We start from the raw sequence: 23,983 nt of genomic DNA, 5'->3' as shown, positions 1-23,983 counted from the left end.
CTTCTAATCACACCATCCGTGCAAATTTTGAACAAGTACGAATCATCCCAATAAAAATCCAAACTATCCCGTTTGAGTTTCTTCTTTTGGTTGGAAGAGAGCTCACACGGGACAATTCCGGTCACAATGAAGTTGGCGATGTCCGCGAACCATGGCAAGTCACACGTTGACACAGCAAGAAGTTGCTCATCGGGGAATGCATCATTTATCTCAAGACCGTTACATGGCCTCCCTTCTTCCTCTAACCGGGACAAATGGTCCGCTACTTGGTTCTCTCTTCCCTTCCGGTCCACTATTTCTAAGTCAAATTCTTGAAGGAGTAACACCCACCTCATCAATCTTGCTTTGGAATCCTTTTTGGTCATCAAATATCTAAGGGCGGCATGGTCCGTGTGCACAATCACCTTGGCCCCCATAAGGTAGGGCCGATATTTCTCCATGGCAAATACAATGGCCAATAACTCCTTCTCCATCACTGTGTAATTCCGTTGAGCTTCATTCATAGTCTTACTTGCATAATACACGGGATGGAACATTTTGTTAACCCGTTGACCCAACACCGCCCCCACTGCAACATCACTAGCATCACACATTAGTTCAAAGGGCAAACTCCAATTAGGTGCAGTTATGATTAGGGTAGTGGTCAACTTGTGTTTTAAGAGTTCAAAGGCCTCCATACACTTTTCATCAAAAACAAACTTGGCATCTTTCTCTAGTAGCTTGCACAATGGATTCACAACCTTTGAGAAGTCTTTGATAAACCGCCGGTAGAACCGGGCGTGTCCATGAAAACTCCTCACCCCTTTGACAGAAGTAGGGGGAGGGAGTCTCGAAATTGCCTCAATTTTCGCCTTATCAACCTCAATCCCATGTTTTGAAATCTTGTGGCCCAACACTATACCTTCTTCAACCATAAAATGGCATTTTTCCCAATTGAGAACTAGGTTAGTTTCTTCACAACGAGCCAAGACTTTATCCAAATTCACCAAGCATGCATCAAAAGAGTCACCAACCACACTAAAGTCGTCCATAAAGACCTCCAATATGTCCTCCACCATATCAGTGAAAATAGCCATCATGCAACGTTGGAAGGTCGGCAGAGCATTGCACAATCCGAATGGCATCCGGGAGAAAGCAAATGTTCCATAGGGGCATGTAAAAGTAGTCTTCTCTTGGTCCTCCGGGGCAATTAAAATTTGATTGTAGCCCGAGTACCCATCCAAAAAACAATAGAATGCTCTCCCCGCGAGACGATCGAGCATTTGGTCGAGGAATGGCAAGGGAAAATGATCCTTGCGGGTCACCTTGTTGAGTTTTCGGTAGTCAATGCAAACTCTCCACCCGGTAATGGTTCGAGTGGGAATAAGCTCATTGTTGTCATTGGGTACCACCGTCATCCCTCCTTTCTTTGGCACACATTGGACTGGAGAAGTCCAAAAACTGTCAGAGATTGGATAAACCACACCGGCGTCAAGCCACTTGATAAACTCTTTCTTTACTACTTCTTGCATCGCCTCATTGAGTCTTCTTTGATGTTCAAGGGACGGCCTTGCATCCTCCTCCAAGATGATCTTATGCATGCAAAATGCGGGGCTTATTGCCCTAATGTCCGCCAGAGTCCATCCTATTGTCCTTTTTCGCCTTTGTAGCACCTCCAAAGTGGCCTCCACCTGCAAGTTAGTAAGGCAAGAAGAAAGAATAACTGGAAAAGTTGAATTAGAGCCCAAAAATTCATACCTGAGGTGTGGAGGAAGTGGCTTCAACTCCAACACCGGTGGCTCCTCAATGGATGGCTTAGCTGGTGGTGTTTTGCGGTTTTCAAGATCCAAAGATAACTTCCTAGGCTCATATGAATATGAACCCATACCATGCAATGCATTCACACACTCCACTCTGCTAGCATCATCTTCTACATCCATGCAAAGAAGTACGGCCTCAAGAGGATCTTCAACATTTATCATGGAACTTGTGTCATCTACTATCACAGATGTGACAATGTCCACAAGTGAACACACTTCCGTGCTATTGGGTTGCCTCATTGATTTGCAAACATGAAATACCACCTTCTCATCTCCCACTCGGAGTGTCAATTCACCTGCTTCAACATCAACCAAAGCCTTTCCCGTAGCTAGGAAAGGTCTCCCAAGAATAATCGGCACTTCAAAATCCACCTCACAATCCAATATGACAAAGTCGGCCGGCAATATAAATTTGTCCACCCGGACAAGAACGTCGTCAATTATACCCAAAGGCCGCTTCATCGACCGGTCCACCATTTGAAGTCTCATCGAGGTTGGCCTAGGTTGCCCAATTCCCAAAGTCATAATGACTGAATACGGCATCAAATTGATGCTATCCCCCAAGTCACAAAGGGCCTTAGCAAACTCCGCACTCCCAATAGTGCAAGGAATAGTAAAAGCTCCTGGGTCTTCAAGTTTCGGGGCCATAGAATGCACTATCGCACTAACTTGGTGCGTCATCTTTATTGTTTCACAATCCATGGAACGCTTCTTTGTGACCAAATCCTTCATGAACTTTGCATAGCCCGGCATTTGTTCAAGTGCCTCCACCAAAGGCACGTTGATTGTAAGGCTTTTCATCATGTCTATGAATTTCTTGAACTGATTGTCATTCTTTTGCTTTGCTAACCGCTGAGGATAAGGTGGAGGTGGTCTAGGCAAGGGTTCCTTGGCTTTTGGCACCACCGGCTCCGGAATATCAATTATGTGCTCCCTAGACGGGTTCACGGCCTCTTGAGTTTCCACCTCGGCCTCATCAATATCTATTCTCACTTCCTTGTTCACATTTGTCTCAACCACATCTTCAACAATCAAAGGATCCACATCTTCTTGGAGCTCAATATCATCATTCACCACTCGATTTTCATTTGAGGCTTGCACATCACCGCCTCTTCCGTTTCTCGTTGTGACTGCCATCACATGATTATTACCTCCCTTTGGGTTCACTACCGTGTCACTTGGTAGCGCACCCTTAGGTCGGGTATTCAAAGCTTGAGAAATTTGCCCTATTTGCACTTCTAGGTTCCGGATAGATGTGTTGTGTGAAGCCAATTGTGCATCCCAGTCTTGGTTCTTTTTCATCATCTACTCGAACATCATTTCTATCCGTCCCATATCACTTCTGGATGAACTAGACCCTTGAGATTGAAAGGGGGGTGGATTGTTTGGATGTTGGAATATGGGGAGCCTTTGAAAGCCTTGCCCCCTACCACCATTATTCCACCCTCCTTGATTGTTATTGTTGTTGCTCCAGTTATTGTTGTTCCAGTTCCAATTGCCTTGATTGTTACCTCTATTACCCCAATTGTTGTTCTGATTGTTGTTGTTCCAATCGTTACCGCCTTGTTGTTGGTTATTGTTATTCCAATTACCGTCGCCTTGTTGATTGCCCCAATTGCTTTGGGGACGCCATTGTTGATTTCCTTGATTTCCTCTATTTCCTTGGTAGTTATTGACATATTGGCATTCCTCACTTTGATCATCATAGCACTTATTCGAATAACCACCACCATCATTGTTGTTGTGAAATTGCTCACCATTACCTTGAGGTTGTTGTTGCCCTCTTTGCCTCCTTTTCAACATAGAGACACTCTCCATTGCATTGACTTGGCGCGGGTTTTGGACTTGTTGCAATTGCGCCTTCGCCAATTGATTCATGGTTGTTGTAAGTTCGGCAATAGCTTGGCCATGATCGTTCAACTCCTTGTGCAAATGGATGACTGTGGGGTCACCTTGGGACACATTCGCTCGGCTTTGCCATGCTGAAGACGTGTCGGCCATTTCATCAAGTACATCACATGCCTCTTGGTAAGAAAGTTTCATAAAGTTCCCTCCGGCCAATTGGTTCACAATGCACTGGTTCGTGGTGTTGATGCCCCGATAAAAGGTTTGTTGTATCATCGCCTCAGTCATGTCGTTATTAGGGCACACCTTCACCATTATTCTATATCTTTCCCAAATTTCGTGCAAAGGTTCCGTTGGCATTTGTTTGAAAGCTAGAATCTCATCCCGAAGAGCCGCCATATGACTTGGAGAAAAGAACTTGGCAATAAATTTGTCTGCCAATTCATCCCATGTGTGGATAGAATGATTCGGAAGCCTTTCTAACCAGTCCAATGCTTTACCCCGAAGAGAAAACGGGAAAAGCCTCAATCTCAACGCATCCTCTGACACGTTTGTTTGTTTGCTGCCCCAGCATGTATCTACGAACCCCTTCAAGTGCTTGTATGCATTTTGATCGGAGGCGCCCGTAAAATACCCTCTTTGCTCGAGCAAGGTCAACATAACATTTGTGATTTGAAAGTTCCCCGCCCGGATTCGGGGAGGAACAATGGCACTCGCGTACCCTTGATTTGGTAGAACTCTTGGGACTGCTCTTGGCGGTGGCGGAGGAGGGTCTGGCATAGGATTGTTGTCATTTGCGTTGGCCTGACGGCCTCTACATGGAACTTGAGGTGGTTGAACCTCTTCGGGCTCAAGATCATCTACCTCCTCCCCCGCATTCACGTGGCCAAGAGGGTCGTTTGCATTAAGAGCCATAGTACCTGAATGATCGACACAAACAAAATTAGTAAACAAGAAGGAAAGAGAAGCAAAACACAAAACGAGCTAAACAGATAGTCAACACCATAAGCTCCCCGGCAACGGCGCCAAAAAGTTGATCGCTGCCGACTCAACACTACACTAAGGTAGGGAGAGCGGGTTGCAACAGCTTTTACCCGAATAGTGGTTCGGGATCGAATTTCCACAGGGAGCTAGTAATGGAGTTGTATTGTCTGTTTAGTCTAGAATTGCAGTTGTGCTTCTAATATCACTTCAAACATCCTTGGTTTTGATTTTTATATCTACTATTATAAGACTAATGATTGAAGCTAAATTATGCTACGGGAATATTGCTAAGTTGTAATTAATATAGAGAAAGGCACTAGGGTCGTGGCAGTGCCTAGGTGGCTAATTAACGGGTAGATGCTACTAAGGATAGATTGACATGTTTGGGGCTTATGCTATAACCGTTGCACAATTGTACCCACTCTCACACCTCTCGGTAGAGAGAGTGATTTTGCCCAATTGACTCTCTCGAGACCAATTAGGTAGGCCAATTAGACCAAGCAACTAGGGTTCAAGTGGGGTGATTACTCTCTCGAGGTTTAACCCGTTAATTAGGACTACCATTTGTCATGGGTCCATCCCAATTCCTTGTTGGGTCAATTTTGGGGTTATAGACTCTCTTTCTGAAGAAGAGTTAAACCCACCAAGCTAGAATCAGTGTTTGCAACCACCAATCCTTAATTAAAACCTAAAATTAACCCAAATAGCAAACACCTAATATCAATCTAACCTTAGATGACAATACCCATCAATTACCCACACTAGGGTTGAGCCACAACCCTAGCTAGTGAGTTTAGCTACTCATGCTAGATGCAAAAATTAAAGAAATAGATGAAGAAGTAAACATATTAATTGATTGCTAAAAAGAAAATACAATATTGAAGAGTAAGAATGCCAAAAATGGCTAAACTAGGCGTTCTCACGAGCTCAGCAGCTTCAGAAAAACAAAACTTAACCTAAAACAGAAAAATGTTCTATTTATACTGGGCTGGAAAAATTGGACAAAAATACCCCTGCGAGGTCAGCGCGGACCGCGCTAACATCACCGCGGCCGCGTTGGCTCTTGAACTCTTGGCTTCTGCTTCTCTGATGTTGAGGACCGCGGACCGCGTAAAAATGTAGCGCGGCCGCGGTGAAAATTAGCACGGCCGCACAGAATTGAGTGCGGGCCGCATTGCTTGGAAAGGGTCAAAACTAGGCTCTCTGAATCTCTTCTCCACGGATCGCGTAAAAGTGTAGCGCGGCCGCGGAGCCTGACTGCGGACCGCGTTGTGTTAACCGCGGCCGCGTAGCCTCCCTTTGAATTTTGCCATTCTCTGAACCTCCTAGTGCGACCGCGTTCACAGTTGCGCGGTCCGCACTAGGGCCTCTTTTCCTCAACTTCCTTGGTCTTTGACGCTTGAGCAGGTTTCACTCCTTTCTGAGCCGATATTTGACTTTCGTCGCTTTGTCGATCAAACCTACAATCAAGTGCAACTTGTGAGCGTTTTGAGACCATTTTGTAGCAATTTTATGACAAAAGCGTAGGCAAGTATGGGCATAAAACACGTTAAAATCCCAACTTATCAGTAGAAAGGAGCGCAACCAGTATCTCTCCCCATTATGATCTTGCAGTGCCACATATGCTGAGCTTGGCATTTGTAAGGACTATCATCCTCTTAGAAGTCAGCTCGAAAATGACTCATATTGTCGACCCTGGGTATAACCTGCTTCCTACCCGCTTGCCTCATAGCCCGAAGCGGGACGTGAGGGTGTGTCCCCCTGGGACCAATCAGTATCAGGAAAGGTGCGTCTCTTGATCGGGCGATGAACTCCTCCGTTGGAAACCATTCGAACATCCACTGAATTTGTTCGTCGGTCAAATTATCAAATAGCTCAACCCATCCTTTAGCATCCTCTGGCTGAGCGAACATGTCGGGGATGTAATTCATTCGCTTTGGGTGATGGAAAGCGATGTGATCATCCCAGTCCCTACGCTGGATTTCTTGTCGATATTCGCCTTTTTGGAGATGTTCCATGAGCCAGAGTTGGAGTAATAGATTGCAACCTTCAAAGTGTTTTGCTGCTCGCGGACATTTCTCCAAGGCTCGGTATATGTCTGCAATAATCATGGGTACGATGCTAAACGCCTGCCCATCAACCCCTTCCATTAGGGTTTTGGTTACCATAGCCAGCCTAGTATGAATTCTTCCTTTCTTTGTCGGGAATACAATCAGACCTAGGAAGCAGAACATAAAGACGAAAACTCTGCGATAGATGTGTCCCAAAGATGTGATGGTAAACTCGCCAGAGTAGGTACGGTAAGATTTGCTGTGACCGTACCTTTCATACAAGTAATCAAAAGGAATGTATGAATCCTTCAAACATGTTAATTCTGGATTCTTCTTCAAACCCATCATTTTAAGGAATCCCCTACCTTTGCGGTTTTCAGGCATTAGCAAACCCGGAGTTTCCCATACTAGACCGGCCAATCCTCCTATCTCCTCTAGCAAGGGTGTCATTTCAATGTCCCCAAAGCGGAACACAGCCCTTTCACAATCCCAAAACAATATGGCAGCTTCTATGATCTTGTTATTGGGTTGGATCTCCAGGAGGGAAGGTAGATTTCCTAGATATTTTCGGACGAGTGTTTGATCACCACAGGGAAGATCTTTCCACCAGCTTAGCAGTCTTGGGTGGATGTTGGTGACCATGCCGAATCTGGGGATTTCGTGCCTCATTATCTGCAAGACAGAAGGGTTAGACCCTACCCCCACCAGACTCGACTATTTAACATCAACAATTAGCATGAAGCATTTAGTTCTCCAAATAAATGCATAGAACGTGATGATGTCCGTTTGGGTTTGGGGCAACCCAGTGGACTTTTGGACAAGGCTATCTTAAAGGATCATTATGTGGACAACATAACTGACCCGGCTAGGTTTGACCATGATGCATGCACAGTTTAAACAGAGTAAGGTTTCTATGGGGTTTTAGACTGCTACCCTTGAGCGGACAACTCAAGGGGGAAGGCTCGGAACTGTCGACTGCACCGCTGATCGACCAGTTTTACCGCAAACATGCCTTTCCGAATTTAGGGGGTAATGATATAGGAAGAGCGTAACCACTCATTATAAGCGTTGCTATTGTATTTGTTTTGGCACGAGTAGAGTATGATGTTCAGCATGATTATGCAATAATTAAAAAGAAATCACGTTGACATGTATTTGCACATTAAGGAAGCGATAAATACAGCAGTTTCATAATTTAAAGTAGTAAAGGAAAGAAAACAAGGAAGACATGTCAGTTTTGCTTCTAAAGAAGAAAGTAAATGCTGAAGGGAATTAAACAGATAATTGCACATAGAGAGAGGTACAAATTCACAAGAATAATCTGCAATGGTAAAAGCCTAAAAAATCCCCAGCAGAGTCGACATGCTGTCGCGCCCCCTTTTTCCCTCTTTACATCGGAAAATTGGGTTTATGACATTTTGGGCATAGGAAACCTCATTCCTTTTGGGAACTGAGTTTTGCATTTGAAGAGTCGCCACCCATTATTTAGGGTGCATTAGGACACCTATAAGGTTCAACTACAACTATATTTTTTGATAACCAGAGATAGGGTAAGGGCTTGAAATTATCCCAAGGGGAAGGTGTTAGGCACCCCTCAGGATCCACTAGTGTGGTTCCCGGCCAGACAGTTCTTTGTGAATTTGTGCAATTAGCAAGTAAACAAATATAGGCTCAAATAGTAGGGGATTAAGTTTAAACACATAAGAGTTTGAAAGAGCAATTATTTAAAGGGCGGATTTTGAAAAGAAATTACAATTCTATAAATATTTAAAGGAAAAGAAAGAGGAGGGGGAGGTCCTAGGTTTATTCGTAATATGGATCACATCAATGCAATACCCGGTAATCACTCCTCAAAAGAGGGGCTACACGTGGTATTAGCGCACAGGTCATCATATCCATATCTACCCTTCCCACCCCGTTAAGGTACTAAAGCGCGGATTGGTCTCGACCACTATTGCATGCTATTACCCGTCCCATTCCTATCAGTCCCGGAGGAACTTAGGACTACTAGTCCTAAAGGGGAGGGATATTAGGCTGACTTTGAGGTTTCAAAAGGTGAGAAAGCTAAGGCGACATACAAAAACACATAGGACTGCACGTTAAGGGGAAGCACGTAAACAACTAAATGGCTCATGTATACCTCCTATAGCAAAGCACATAAATAGCATGACTCAAACACAATCAGGGTCTGGATCTAAAGTACTAAGGCAAGGGGAGTTTAAGTTGTTGAAGCAGACCAATTTATTACATAACTCAGATAAGAAGTCTGAATCAGGCCTGACTGCTGGTTGTAGCAACTATTGATTAACAAAGGCAAGTTCAGTTTTATTATTGTTATCACCTAAGGCTTGCCTAGGTGTTCGGGCGAGATCCTATAAACATGGTATCTACTACTGATTTGGAATGTGGCAAGGTAGTAACGATTAAAACGAGCGATTTGAGATCTTATAGGCTTGCTCTCTAAACTGTATTAACAAGAAGAGAGAGAGTCGTTGAAAATTAGTTCAAAACAGTATGAGTCAAATTGATTTTAAACTAGACTGGTTTCAGATCCTATAGGCATGATCTCTACTATTGTTAATTTTTAATTCCTATAGACATGATATCTAGTCGAACATGAAATGAAGCAGGCAGGGTTTACTTGAGATTCCTATAGGCATGATTTCTATGGAGAAATACTGATTTTAATCTTATGAGCATGATGTCTGATTGTAACCATTTAGATCCTAGGAGCATGGTGTCTAAGTGTGGTAATAAACATGCAGAATTTGGGACAAATCCTATAGGCATGTTATCTAAATGCATAGTTAAACATGCGGGCTAAAAATCCTATAGGCATATTATCTAAATGCTGAATTAGTCATACAAAAACAGGTCCTATAGGCATGTTCTCTACCCTTCTAATAGTTAAACATGCATAATTAACCAGCCCTTTTCACTAACCAGCCCCAATGTTTATTACAAATTATTACAGACCAAATACTGAATTACATCAGAAAAGTGTGAAAATAAGAAGTTACAACCATAGGAAGCCCGATTCTGACTTCCTCTCTGAGTTATGGAACAAATCACCTCAAATGCCACTTGTTTCAAAGCCTTTCTCAGACCTGGGTGTGTCAAAGTTCCCTAAGGGTCTCAAGGGACCCCGGGCCGTGCTTACACCCAAGTTTGCATAACCAGATAGAGATGAGTGTAGTGTGGAAGGGCCAGCCCTTATGTGTCCAAGTTCAGAGGGAGCTCCTGGGTCCCAAGGCAAGGCTCACACAAGAGGGGCAGAACCTAAGTCTAAGAGTATAGTGGAAGTGCAGAAACAGAGATTTAAAACTGAGTGGAGAATAAAGAGGGGTAAGGGTAAAAAAACAATAGTAGTAAAGCTAACAATCAGCATTTTCATTCAAAGGGGCCAAGGGTTTGGGAATACATTGCAGGGAGCATATGACCCTAGGAAGGGTCAGGTTTGGACATGCACATCAATAGATGGTGCTGGCATACCCATGAACCAGCTAGAGAATACAACACATAGAGGGGATATGAAGGTTATGACCCCAAGGAAGGTCAGGTTTGGGTTATGCACAGCAATGTCTAATGCTGACATGCCCCCAAACCAACCAAGGAATACAAACACATAGGGGATATGGGGGTTTGGGATTCATAAGTCATAATAAGTGACTGACAGAGTTCATACATAAGAAAACATTAATTCAGAAGAGAAAGGGGCAGATTACAGCATGCTCAAAAAAGGAACTTGATTAAACACAAGCAGGAAATTGGCAAGAGTGAAGGAGATAGTAAAGAACCATATTGTTGTTGGTGCTGGAAGATTAATTAGAACATAGCAGTAAAGAAGCAAATGCAGAAAGAAACGTAAGCAAATTTCCACAGCCTAGCCTTGGCTTTCAGCCGGCTAGACAAGGCAGCAACACAAGTAGTAACAGAGAAAATAGAGAGAGAGTTTTGAGTGAAGTGTGTATTCTAAACTCAAGTGTTTCGTTCCTTGTGTTCGTTGTCTTTGAAAGAAGAGGGGTGCAAGGTATTTATAGCCTTTTGAAAACGAGTGAAGGAAGGTAATAAGTCAAGTTTTAATACAAATATAGAAATAATCTCCAGTCAGAATCAATCATACAAGTGATTTCCTTTAATTAAGGAATCACTGTTTAACAAATTCAAATAAGGAAGGGAATCAATTTAGAGACAGCCTGATTATTGCCATAAAAGAAGTAGTAAAAAACATTAAGTAAGCAATCGAGTCTAAGTACAATAATATACTTATTTTGGGAATAGATTCAGCAAGGTAAATATTACAACAAATGGAAAAGAATCAATCAATTTTGAACGGGCGAGTAAAATCAGGGTTCATAAAAGGAGAGCTTTGAAATTAGTCACAAGATGAAGATCAATCAAGGAAGAAACTTCAGCATATAAATAAAGTGAACAAGGTCATCAGACATGCGAGGCCAAACTCATGGACAAAATCACAAACGGGCAGTAGTAGCAGAAGTAGGCTAGGTTTCAGTAGTAAAGCAAGCATTCGAAGCATAGTAATCAAGTAGGTCAAATCACATTGAATCAATAGAGAAGAAAACATAGCCTTAGAGACATGCAAGGGTTTCGAAAATAGCAGGTGAGGAACCCTTTTTAAAAAGTTAGGGTTTCAGCCAAAGTCAAATAAGTCACATAGAGAAAAGAGAGTTTTAAAACAAAGCTTTAGTCGAGTCAAGTACTCAAACAAGCGATTTCAGACCCCAAAGACCTAGGGCTTCAACAGCAATCGATTTTAAATGATAATAAACAAACAAATCAAACAAGTACTAGCAAACAGATGGGTACACATCTAACGAACAGTTTCATAACTCGAATGAACCCAAAAGAAATTAGGGTTTTCAACATGCTAACTCAGATAGGAGAACAACATGAACATAACATAGCAAAATCAGAAACATGTTAAAATCAGAGAGGAGATTTTGAAAAGAAATACTTGAAGGAAAACCCTAATCGGAAAGTGAAGAGTCATTTTGAAAGAAAGGTCAAAGAAACTTCGAGAAGCACTTAAAAAGTTCATGGCAAGCACAGATCTAAGGTAGATCTGAAAGAAATCGAAAAAGTCTTAGAGATTAGGGTTTTAGAAAATCCAAAAGCAATGATAAAGGCCTTGAAAGTTACCGATCTAGCCAGGAGAGTCAAGGATCTGACTCGAATGGCCATGGCTGGCCGGAGAAAGGTCAGGGATGATCGGAGAAAGGCCACCGAGCAAGGACTGGACCAAATTCCTTCAAAAACTAGTCATGAGACCACAGAACCAAACACATAGAAGCCATGGAAGGCTGGTACAGGTCTCAGATGACCCTGGAAGGCCATGGATTAGGGTGGCGGTGGCTAGGATTTGGGTGGTGTTGTAGAGAGATTTTGGGAGATGAGGGATTCAGGGGCGGTGCAAATGAATGAATGTGGTAGGGTTTTGGGGGGTCGTTGGGTTAAAAAGGCAAGAAATAACGTGGACCGTTGATTTGGTAGATCAACGGTCGAGATTAGAAAGGGTAGGTGGGGATCCGGGTCTGGGTTGGTTTAATTGGGATTGGGTCGGGGTTTAATTGGGTTCAATTGGAGTCAGATTTTAGGTTATAATTGAAATGAAAATGGGCCATTATTTAAATAGCCAATTTTCCCTATTTAATTTATAAAAAGTAATAAATTGATTTCTGGAAATAAATTGAAAGCGTTAAAATGATTTATAAAATATAATTAACTATTTAAAAATACTGGAGTTATTATTATAAATTTAAACGTAATTAAATCCTAAAAGAGGCTAATATTGCAATTGTGCAATTTAGCTTTAAAAATACTAAGTAAAATTTGTAAAAGTATGCAAAAATCATCTTGGCTATATTTTAGCATAAATATAAAAGTTCAACAAGTCAATCACCAAAAGTGATAATTTTAGAAATTATTATTGGATTTTTATGGATAAAATAGGGGAATAAATTGATTTAAAAATCTTTAAAATTAAGGAAAAATAATGAAACACTTGGATATACTCATATATGCATACATATGCCATTTTAAAGTTATTTTGCACACTGAAAAATACATAGGGAAAAATTGGGTATCAACTGATATGCGTGAACATGAATTTTGATACAGGATTGAGAAACGCCTTAGAGACAGAATTTCTAGTGATGCAAAGCATGAAAATTCAAGATTTTAAAGAGTGAGATAAGTCCTATAGGCATGGTTTCTAATGCATATAAGTAGACAGTCGTCACAGCAACCCTATATGCATGATTTCTAATGCATATGCATAATCACAACAACCCTATAGGCATGATTTCTACCCGATCCCAACAAAGATATATAATAATCCCTCCCAGCTTTACTAATAACCCCAATATCTGTTTTTACAAAGATTATTATTACATGCCAATATGAATGAGTTACATAATGAAAATCACTATACTATAGGGAGCCTTCATAGGCCCAACATTAATCTGGGACCAAGCCTTCCAACATAGCACCTCTGAGCATAATGGTAGCCCATCCATAACACATAAAGCTGGTTCCTGGTGTGTCAAAGTTTCCAAGGGCATCAGGGACCCCGGGCAATGCTTACACCAGAATCAGACGTTCAACAAGATTCACAAAGGATTGAACAACCAGCCCCAATGTGTCAGAGTTCAGAGGAGTCTCATGGACCCTAAGTAGTGCTCACACTGGGGGTGGCAGGACCCTAGTTAACTAAGAGTAAGAGTTGGAAAACAGTACACAAGGGTGGGGGATATTTTCATGAAAATAGTTTATTTTCAGAAGTGAATAAAAAAATAGGTTACCAACAGAACAAGACCATGCTTCAAAAGATTGATTTAAACCTAATTACCGGTAGTTAAGCAAAACAGGAATACTGGATTCATAGACAGAATAGAGTCACAAACAAGGTAGTCACAAACAAGGTTTCACATTGCAAGAACTGATTTAGTCTATTAACTATTACCCAAATGGAATCATATAGACATGTATTTAACAGATTGAAACATGCTTAAGTCAACTGGCTAATTAGACATCCATACAGAAAAGATGATGATAATCTAAAGCATATTATTCTTGAAAGAAGTAAACAGAAACCATGAGTTGATCGGGAACATGATAAGGCAGACTATCAGCATATAAAACAGGACAGGAATTGGGGCATGCTAGTTGAGAAATGGGTAAATAAGTGTCATGGATCAAACAGGAACATGCTATCACATAGAACAGGACAGGACCTACGTCAGGCTAATTAAGAGAAACATAGGGCACAACAGAAGTATGTTAACCACACAACCACATGGGACAGAGAGGTAACAAGACTAAAGCATACTGGTTAAAATAAGCAAGAAGCATATAATAAACATGCACATGTTGAAGTTCAGAGTGAGCTAATCATATAAGACATAGAGAATAGGAACTGAAGAATAGTTGTTGAGAAAGAGATGGCTAAAAGGCAAGTATCAAAGCAAAAGTATAATGAGACACATAGCACATAGAAGAGATTATGGTAACAGAAATAGGGGCGTACCAGTTAAGAGATAACAAACAGGAAGATGAAGGCAAGTTGAATCCAATAGCCTAGCCTTGGCTTTCAGCCGGCTAGACAGTGCAGCAAGCACAAGTAACAGAAAGAATTACAATGGAGAGTGTGCGTGAATAAGAGTTTGAGTGTGTTTCTGTATCTTTCTCCTTGTGTTTGTGTGTCAGGACAATGAAAGGCTTTTATAGCATACAATAGACCAAACGAATAAGGTAGGAAATCAATTGCACACAAATACGGCAAAGAGATAAGTTAATCAGTCAATTAGGGCTAACATGAATTAATTAATAAGCAGAATTAAGTAAGTATCCTTTAAATTAAGGAAAATCTCACACGGAGTGAATTAGCAGACAAGATTGAGGTCCAAATAGTGGTAAGTCTAAAAATCAATCAAAACACATAAATCAGACCAGTAGAGGAATTAAGGGAGGTAGCACCGATTATTAATCACACATAAGGAAAGAACGGGTAAAAATCCTATTAGGAAATATTAGTTTTTAAGGGGAAGCACAATTTCAAACCCTAATTAGGCAAGTAAATCAATTAATACGTTAATTGGCAGAGCTAGGTAAGCGGGCAAAACATTATAACCAATTTCAATTCAATTTCAATTCAAAGTCCCAACTTTGCCAATCCTTAAGTAAATTGGGAAAACTACAATTTTCTTGCTTTCTCTGTCTTCATTCCAAGCACTATTGAATTTGTCAACAATGGCATCAGTTAAGAGCTCAACACCCTTGTCCTTTGCTGTTTGATAAGCTGACAATGACTTCAAGTATGTGAAATAAGAATCCAAATCTGTGGCTTTCTCAATCTTGAACTGGAACGGTCCACTGTGACCACAACCATCCACAGGCTCAAATGGGAAATCAATGGTTTTGTACTTTTCATCCACTAACTTTCTCGGAGATTCCCAGTAAGGTCCAGCATCATTATAGTAAAATTGATCAAAAACTGCATCCACTGAGCTGTTTACTTGTGGCGTAGTGTAGGACCAGGCGGCGATTACTCCATTTGGTTTCTTGAGCACCCATTTCACTTGTTGGTAGAAAGTTGGGAGATCAAACCAATGCAGTGCTGCAGCAATTGTTATCAAATCTACACTTGACTCGGCTCCTATTTTGCTTTCGACTTCAGCCACTGACATCTTGGGAGAGGTACAAACGTATCGAACATTAGGTAACCTGGTTGCATATTGCAACTGCTTAGGACTTGTGTCTGTGGCAACTACTCTCTTGTAAAGCTTAGCCAACTGAGGAAATTAAACAATAATTTTGGAGCAATTAGAACAATACCAAATGTTTGGAGCAAAAAAAAAAAAGATGCTACGACACTAGGAAATGCTAGTTTAATTTATGTTTAGATATGATAATATGAGAGAATTGTTGATGCAGACGCTCATCGTGTGTGATTACAGTCTTAATATATATCCTTCTTGTTTACGGTTGGGAATAAGAAGAGTGGCTTACAGATTTAGCAGCCTGGCCATTACCAGTGCCAACATCCCAAGCAAGGTTATGACAAGGTGTCTTTGAAGAAATGAAACTGAACAATTCTTCAGGGTAACTTGGTCGACCCTTAGAATATAGTTGCGCCTGCTTAATGAACAATTCTGCCATTTTTTGTCACTCTCACCCTTTAATTTGATATGGAGAAGATCTGAAGACATTTTTCCTTTTATACATGGAGATTAGCTGAATGAAAAAATTGGTGTTGCATATAGCTCTCTGCATTAGGTTGGTAGGGTGAGTTAGAGCTAATAGGCACGTGCAAATTAGCTGATATTAAATGATTATTGACAAAAAATAAATTAATTCAATGTCATCAACACAATACCAGCTAAAATAAGAAAAAATGAACACATGTGAGTCTGTGACCACTTGCAATGATTAGAAAAAATGGTCCCTGTAAAGATTTTTTTGTGTTTTTTTTAATTATTTATCTTTTATATTTTTGTAATGATTTTTCAGAAAAAATTGTATAACTAAAATAATATTTGTAATGATTGCATTGCATGTAATATTCTTGTCTTGAATATTCCAACCCCCTTTTACTTTTATCTTTGTCATTCTGAATTTGCTTTTCCATACTTTTCCGCCGAAATATCACTCTTAATATATTTTACAATTACCACGCCATTAAGAACATATTATTGAATTTATCTATATGTATCTATAATATTATAAAATAGGAAAGTTTGAATCGAATTTTTATGCTAGCGAGTACACGAAAAATCAATGCTTAGACAACTGGCTGCATCACAAGAAAAAAATTGAAAAAGCTATTACTACTTCAGCACATTGTGTCTTAAAATGTCATACTAGAAATTACTACTTCAGTTGCAGCTGCCCGTAGAAATTACATCGTACTCTATTTGTACCATATTTTTTAAGTTGTACTCTATTTTTAATATGAAAAGGGATTAGATATAGCCCTCTACTTTGTTTTATCGTATAAGTGTGTCCCCTGTTCTACCTTTTGGCTATATTAGTTTGTATTGTCTGCCAAACTTCTACATTTGCCCCTCCTTTTATGGAATGGGTCATGTGGCATACTCCGACTAAGGCCTCGTTTGTTTGGACTTAATGGAAGTCTGAATCTTAATTATTCACATCTCAGACATTAAGTGTGTTTGTTTTTAAAGTCTGAATCGTAATTATTCAGATCTTAATCATTAAGTGTGTTTGTTTTTTTACTTCACAACCACTTAATGGGTCTGAATAGGTCTGTATGATTAAGATCTCTAATAGAGACTTAATTTCATTAAGATGCTATCGCATATTCATTATTAACTGCCGCCACCGCCTACCATTATCAACTACCACCATGCCACCACCACCACCATACTCAACCACCATCCCCACCACGCCACCACCATCCTCAATCATAGCCTCCATTATCGACCATCACCACCTATTATCCCCACCACTCCAACCACCATCATTCTCACCCAAATTCAACACTCATCCGCCTCAACTACCACAACTGACCACCCCATCACTATCAACAACCACAACCAGCACTGCCCATCATTATAACCTACCACCACCCACCCACCACCTTCCTTAATCACAACTACTACCATCACTCGACATTATTAACTATCACCACCCACCACCACCTTCCTCAATCATAATTGCCACCACTACCGATCAATACTAGCTACTAGCATGAACCACCATCATCAACTACAACTACCACCAACCACTGCCTTTAGTCGGCATTCACCCGTTAGCCATCACCACCAACAACTATCATATTTTAAAAAACTATATATTTTATTAATAGAATATTTAATTAGTTAGTATTTCATTTGAACTTTATGTTTATTAATTTTCAAATAAAGATAAATTTTATATATTCAGATGTTAAAAATCAAATAGTCTTAATTATTTCTATTCAGATCTTAAATCTTAATATATTCAGATGTGTATTCAGATTCAGATGTCTTAATCTTAATACACACTTGATGTTCAGATATGTATTGAGATTCAGACGTATTAATATTAAAAAAAACAAATGAGCCCTAAAAAATCCATCCCACAATTGAATTACTCACCCTGGCCCATAACTCGGTGGATCCTTCCTTCTGGATTAAAATAGGGCGATGTGCACAAATAGCCACTAACAACACTTGTCTTTATTTTAAAGCCAGTGTTTTAAATGTCTTTAGTCTTTAGCCACTGGTTTAGTAAACTTATACCTGACTGGACGAAAATAACCTTCTGCTATAACTTATACCTACGCTATGAATAACGATCAGCAGCAGCAACAGCAGCGCTATATTACCACACTGTGATCGTCGAAATTGCAGAAGATTCTCTTCCAATTCAAACTATAGAATTCAACATTCTCATCCAAAAATCGATATAGATTTACCGTAAGTTATACTTTTATGTGTTTCTATTGATTTTTATTTCGACATAGTTATACTTTTTTCGATTTCTATTGATTTTTATACAGTAAGTAGATATTTGATTTTTTTTTGAATTTCTGGATGGATAAAGTTAAGGACATCGCGTCCTGTGATAATTCTATAAAAATTGAGCACATAATATTAAGGACATAGTGTCATGATTTTGCAAATTGAATTGAAAAAGTTAAGGACACAATGTCCTTAACTTTGTTGCTGTCTTCTGTATATTAAGCATATACTGTCATAGTTTTACAAATTGTTTTGAAAAAGTTAAGGACACTTGGTTCTGAACTTTGAGTTTCAAGTTGAAAAGTTCAGGACACTTGGTCCTGAACTTTGACTTACATGTTCAATATTTAAGGAGAGTTGTTCCTTAACTTATAGTTATAAGTTAAAAAGTTAAGGACAGGTAGTCCTTAACTTCAAGTTTCAAGTTCAAAAGTTAAGGACAGGAGTCCTTAAGTAGTTAAGTTTGACTTGCAGGTTCAAAAGTTAAGGACAGACAGTCCTTAAGTTTGAATTACAGGTTCAAAAGTTAAGGACAAGCAGTCCTTAACTTTGAATTCCAAGTTCAAATGTTAAGGACACTTGGTCCTTAACTTGGTCTTGAACTTACAGTACCTGTTCTTAATTATACAAGGTCTGCATTATAAAATATGTCCTGAGTTTCCCATTCTCTTGACTTGCAGGATGGAAACAATATGCATTATAGTTGCTTTTAATGGTAGATAGACTGAAGACTATAAATATCTTGATCATCAAACAAAGCTTGTTCTAGTACCTGAGGCAATTCGGTTTGAAGATTTCATTAAACAGATCTTTGAAGTTATTGAATTGGATAGACACAAGTTTGAAGCAGTGATATGGTTTGATATAAACCTTGGAACAAGCAAGGGAATGCTTGTATCCAAAGATTTAGATCTTCACACATGTATAAAGTTACTAAAAACTCATTCACTCTTCAAGGGCTGTCGTTTTATTGTTGATATTTCGGAAAGAGTTTTTGGATCAACAAGCAACGAACATGTCAACACAGAAACTCAACATGACAATCAAAACAAATGCCAACAAATAATGGAAATAGATATGATTGAAGCTCAAGCAATGACTGAAGAGGTGCTTCAAACACATGTCAACAGAGAAACTCGACATGACAATCAAAACAAATGCCAACAGATAATGGAAATAGATATGGTTGAAGCTCATCCAATAACTGAAGAGGTGCTTCAAACATTTGATTCTATTCAAGTAGAAGGACAAAGCATTATAGAGATTGACAACGAACAAGCTTTGGGTATTCAAGTCTTAGAGAGTGCACCGGTAATCGAAGAAGTTGCTGAAAAAATCTCTACTTAACTAACTAGACGAAGATCAAATTTGAAACAAAAAGAATCCCCAACTACGATATTAAGAGAAAATGATTCGTTGGATGATATAAAAGTGGGATCAGTATTTGACAAAAAGAAGAGTATAATTAACTGTTTTTCGAATATAGCAATTAAAGGACATTTTGAATTCAAGGTTGTTAGATCAAGCTCAGCAAGATATTCGTTGAAATGCAATGATGATAGGTGTGGTTGGTGTGTCCGTGCTTTCAGAATTAAAAATTCAACACTGTTCAAGATAGTAAAGAGATAGAAAAAGCATGACTGCTCTGTTAACACTATGAAAGCTGATCAAAGGCATGCAACTTCAAAGTTGATTAGTGGTTACATTATCGACAATCTTCGAGACCCAAGGTTTGAAGTTACACCAGCTTTTGTCATGGTAGAGATGCAAAAATTGCATGGACTAGGCATTGGATATCACAAGGCGTGGCGTGCTATTCAACTTGCTTCCGCTTTAATAAGAGGAACTCCCGAAGAGATATGATGACAAGTAAAAACCCGGGAACTTATACTAATATAAAGATAGATGACAACAACAGGTAAACAATAAAAAAATGTTTATTAGTACGTTTTATAAAATTTAGGACATGCTGTCTTTAACCAGTTAACTTTTGAGTTGTAACCAGTCAGGACTAGCTGTCCTTAACTTTTGAACTTGTAATTCAATGTTACGGACTGCCTGTCCTTAAGTTTTGAACTTTGAACTCAAAGTTAAGGACTGCATGTCCTTAACTTTATAACTTGAAACTCTATGTTAAGGACTGATTGTCCTTAACTTTTAACCTTGTAATCTGAAGTTCAGGACTACCTGTCCTAAACTTCTGTTAACCTTGTTTTATATTGTATTTTCAGGTTTCTTTATATGTTTTATGCATATGGATCATCAATATCTGGTTGGAATCATTGTAGACCAGCGATTGCTGTTGATGCAACTTTTTTGAAGTCAAAATTTTGTGGTGTTTTAATGATTTCAGTTTCAAAGGATGCAAATAATCAAATTTTCCCACTAGCCTTTGGAATAGCTGAATATGAAAATAACAATTCCTATGAGTGGTACTTTAGTCAGCTTCGCAATGCAATTGGGAGCCGTGAGAATTTAATTTTTTTATCAGACAGGCATCAAGCTATTGCATATGGCATTGCAAAGGTATATCTTGAAAGCCATCATGGGATTTACATCTATTATTTGGAGCAGAACCTAAAGCGAAGGAAGGTGAAAAGTAAGCTCATAAAACTTTTCCAAAGTGCTGCAAGAGTATACAGGCGCAAAGATTTGATCTATACATGTCAGATATAGCAAAAATAGATAAGAAGACTTATGACTACTTGATGGAAGAACCACCGAAAAGGTGGGCACGTTCTTGTAGTCCACGACGAAGATATGACATGCTCACAACAAACATAGTTGAGTCAATGAATTTTGTCCTATTAGAAGCAAGAGAGCTGCCTATATTAAGAATGATGGATTTCATTCAAGTGAAGCTACAACGTTGGTTTTATGAAAGAAGAAATGAAGCAGAAGGAACTTTTTATGATGTTTCTTGTTGGGTAGAGGAGGAATTGAAGAAGAAAATAGATTTAGCATTTACTTTGAATGTAAGTATTATATTCTATGTTTAGCTTATGATTTTAATATAATTTAAAATAATGTACTAACTTATAATTTTTCAACATTAAAGGTCTTCCCTGTTGATTCATGGCGTTCTAGAGTTGAAGAAGAAGGTATAACTTTCTTGGTGGACTTAAACAAAAGAACATGTGATTGTTTTCAGTTTCAATTTGATGAATTACCATGAATACATGCAATTGCAGCTATCGAGAAGAGAAACATCAAGAAGTCCAACTTTTGTTCGCACTGGTACTTAAAGGAATCTTGGCTGAAAACATATGAAAGACAAATACATCCTGTAGGACATACTGATTCTTGGATTGTACCAGAGAGTGTTAAGTCACAAATTGTTAAACCTCCAGATTTCAAAGTGCCACCAGGTAGAAGGCAGAAGAAAAGGCATATTCCAGCTACCGAGTCCTCAAAAATAACATTCAAATGTGGTCGTTGCAGAAGAATTGGTCATAATAGAACAACTTGTATATATTCTCCGGCAGTCCATCCATTTTCAAGAAAGCATAGAGAATAGTGGATATATCCACTTATGTTTATCGACTCTTTTATGTTTTTGCTATAAATTGGATTCATTTTGATTATTCTTATTTGAGCAGATGTCTGAATTTTTAAAATTCATTTCTGCTTACCTTCTTTTTGTTTCTTTTGAGTTCAAAGATTAAAAGTTAAGGACAAGAGTCCGTAAGTTTGACTTGCAGGTTCAAAAGTTAAGGACAGGCAGTCCTTAACTTTGAGTTTCAAGTTCAAAACTTAAGGACTGTTTGTCCTTAACTTTGAGTTTCAAGTTCAAAAGTTAAGGACAGGCAGTCCTTAACTTATAGTTCAAAGTTCAAAACTTAAGGACTGTCTGTCCTTATCTTTGAGTTTCAAGTTCAAAAGTCAAGGACTGTCTGTCCTTAACTTTGAGTTTCAAGTTCAAAAGTTAAGTACATGAGTCCTTAAGTTTGACTTGTAGGTTAAAAAGTTATGGACAGACAGTCCTTAAGTTTGAATTACACGTTTAAAAGTTAAGGACATGCAGTCCTTAACTTTGAGTTCAAAGTTCAAAGGTTAAGGACTGTCTGCCCTTAACTTTACAAAAGTTAAGGACATGAGTCCTTAAGTTTGACATGCAGGTTCAAAAGTTAAGGACATGCAGTCCTTAAGTTTGAATTACACGTTCAAAAGTTCAGGACAGACAGTCCTTAACTTTATGTTCAAAGTTCAAAAGTTAACAACACTTGGTCCTTAACTTTGAATTTGAAGTTCAATTACACTTAGTCATGAACTAATAATAACAAACTCAATGGACAAATCAACACTTGAGAGAAACAAAGAAATTAATAACATGATGCCTTGATATTACTTCTGAAATTGTAATTTTGCATAGCTGTGACAAAAAATTATGCTACGCAAACAAAATATAAGTGCCTTTTGAGGAATTTACAGAATATTTCAGAAGTTTTCTGAACTTGCAGAATTCATATGTATCCTTTACAGCAATTTTATACAAAAGATCAACCACAACTAACTTTCTTTACAACTAAACTACAACTCCTTTGGACAGCAAGTTTCATTATCACTCTCATAATCATCGCCAACATTTTCTGGTGGTGTATCATAACCAGAATTTCTTTTCCACTCACCATGTGCCCAAAGATTTGCGGCAAGTTCTTTTCAAAAGTCTTTTATGTCTTCAGGTTGGAATTTCTCCACATCATCAGCATCTCCACATATTTGATCAGGAATGCACCACAATCAGTCCTAAGAAAAATGTAAGATATGCAGTGAATTAAACAAAAAATCTAAATTACATATAAATAATATAACAAATAACAACACGTACGATCCAGTTTGGTGTGGTGATCTTTGCCACTGAATATCAAATTTGTTGAAGGCATTTCCAAACGACTTGTGATGTTTGTCAAACTGTGAGAACTTTAGCAAGTGGGGGATCATGCGTGCATACATTTCCATGTGATTCATTCCTGCCTCATATGGCTCACTATACATGGAATCGTATACATCGATCTTTTTCTGATTCAAGTCTAATACCCCCAAAAGAAAGTGTGTCACAACATTATCATCTTATGAAGGAAGACGACATGGAAAAAAGATTTTGTCAAGCTCTGTCCAAGCAATTCCACATCTAGGGCTGTCCCCTCCCCCACATATGGTGTCAGAAACAACTGATTATCACTAGCACACCAAAAGTCATCACTAGCATCTTCACTGAAATCTTTATATACAAGCACCATATAGTTATCAAAAAGAATATCAGTAGTTGTGCAATGAAAAGGATGGTCGCGAGGGTGGTAGCATTCCTTCTTTCTCAGATAATATAGGGCAATGTCAATATGCTTCATAAAAAGGCAAAAAATAAAATAAATCCATCAGTCATAAAATAATTAAAAAATAATAAATTAAGAATAAAGAAAATAAATGCCTAGCGAATTATCTAACCTTATCATCAAGTACAAAGCTGCTATCTGAAAGCTCAAGGAAGAACATTTTGCTACTGATTTTTTGATGATACAATTTGTATGGATTCTTTCTCACCCCATTATCATCAACATATATATATCAGTTTGTCCCCTGAAAATTTTGAAAATATCAAAGTTAGAAGTTAGTCCTGAACTTAGCCTTTCAAGTTGAAAAATTAAGGACAGGCAGTCCTTAAATTTGAATTACAGGTTCAAAAGCTAAGGACACTTGGTCCTAAACTTAGACTTACAAGTTTAAAAGTTCAGGACACTTTGTCCTTAACTTTGAGTTCAAAGTTCAAAACTTAAGGACTGTCTGTCCTTAACTTTGAGTATCATGTTCAAAAGTTAAGGAC

At 38.9% G+C, this 23,983-nt stretch overlaps 2 protein-coding genes across 2 annotated transcripts; one reads left to right on the top strand and one right to left on the bottom strand.

Annotated features, from left to right (window-relative positions):
• Positions 1-14,837: 14,837 nt before the first annotated feature.
• On the bottom strand, positions 14,838-15,856 carry LOC109220386 (putative methyltransferase DDB_G0268948). The gene is made up of 2 exons (XM_019384847.1): positions 15,707-15,856; positions 14,838-15,489 (listed from the first exon to the last, which is right to left on the bottom strand). The coding sequence occupies exons 1-2, from the start codon at positions 15,854-15,856 to the stop codon at positions 14,845-14,847; spliced, it is 795 nt and encodes a 264-aa protein (XP_019240392.1). The 3' UTR covers positions 14,838-14,844.
• Positions 15,857-19,818: 3,962 nt separating this feature from the next.
• On the top strand, positions 19,819-21,679 carry LOC109220384. The gene is made up of 5 exons (XM_019384846.1): positions 19,819-19,892; positions 20,394-20,688; positions 20,805-21,137; positions 21,221-21,263; positions 21,354-21,679. Exons 1-5 carry the CDS (start codon positions 19,819-19,821, stop codon positions 21,677-21,679), a joined length of 1,071 nt encoding a protein of 356 aa, XP_019240391.1.
• The last annotated feature ends 2,304 nt before the right edge of the window (positions 21,680-23,983 follow it).

This window comes from Nicotiana attenuata, unplaced genomic scaffold (assembly GCF_001879085.1).
Source record: "Nicotiana attenuata strain UT unplaced genomic scaffold, NIATTr2, whole genome shotgun sequence".
In the NCBI taxonomy this organism is placed as follows: domain Eukaryota; kingdom Viridiplantae; phylum Streptophyta; class Magnoliopsida; order Solanales; family Solanaceae; genus Nicotiana; species Nicotiana attenuata.
The sequence above is the reverse complement of the archived record's forward strand: the minus strand, read 5'-3'. Positions and strand labels throughout refer to the sequence as shown.

Coding starts and splice junctions, on each gene's coding strand:
- LOC109220386 (XM_019384847.1), bottom strand. CDS start 15,856: ATGGCAGAATTGTTCATTAAGCAGGCGCAACTATATTCTAAGGGTCGA. Junction 15,490..15,706: donor ATGGCCAGGCTGCTAAATCT/GTAAGCCACTCT, acceptor TAATTTCCTCAG/TTGGCTAAGCTTTACAAGAG.
- LOC109220384 (XM_019384846.1), top strand. CDS start 19,819: ATGAAAGCTGATCAAAGGCATGCAACTTCAAAGTTGATTAGTGGTTAC. Junction 20,689..20,804: donor TTGCATATGGCATTGCAAAG/GTATATCTTGAA, acceptor AAGAGTATACAG/GCGCAAAGATTTGATCTATA. Junction 21,138..21,220: donor ATTTAGCATTTACTTTGAAT/GTAAGTATTATA, acceptor TCAACATTAAAG/GTCTTCCCTGTTGATTCATG.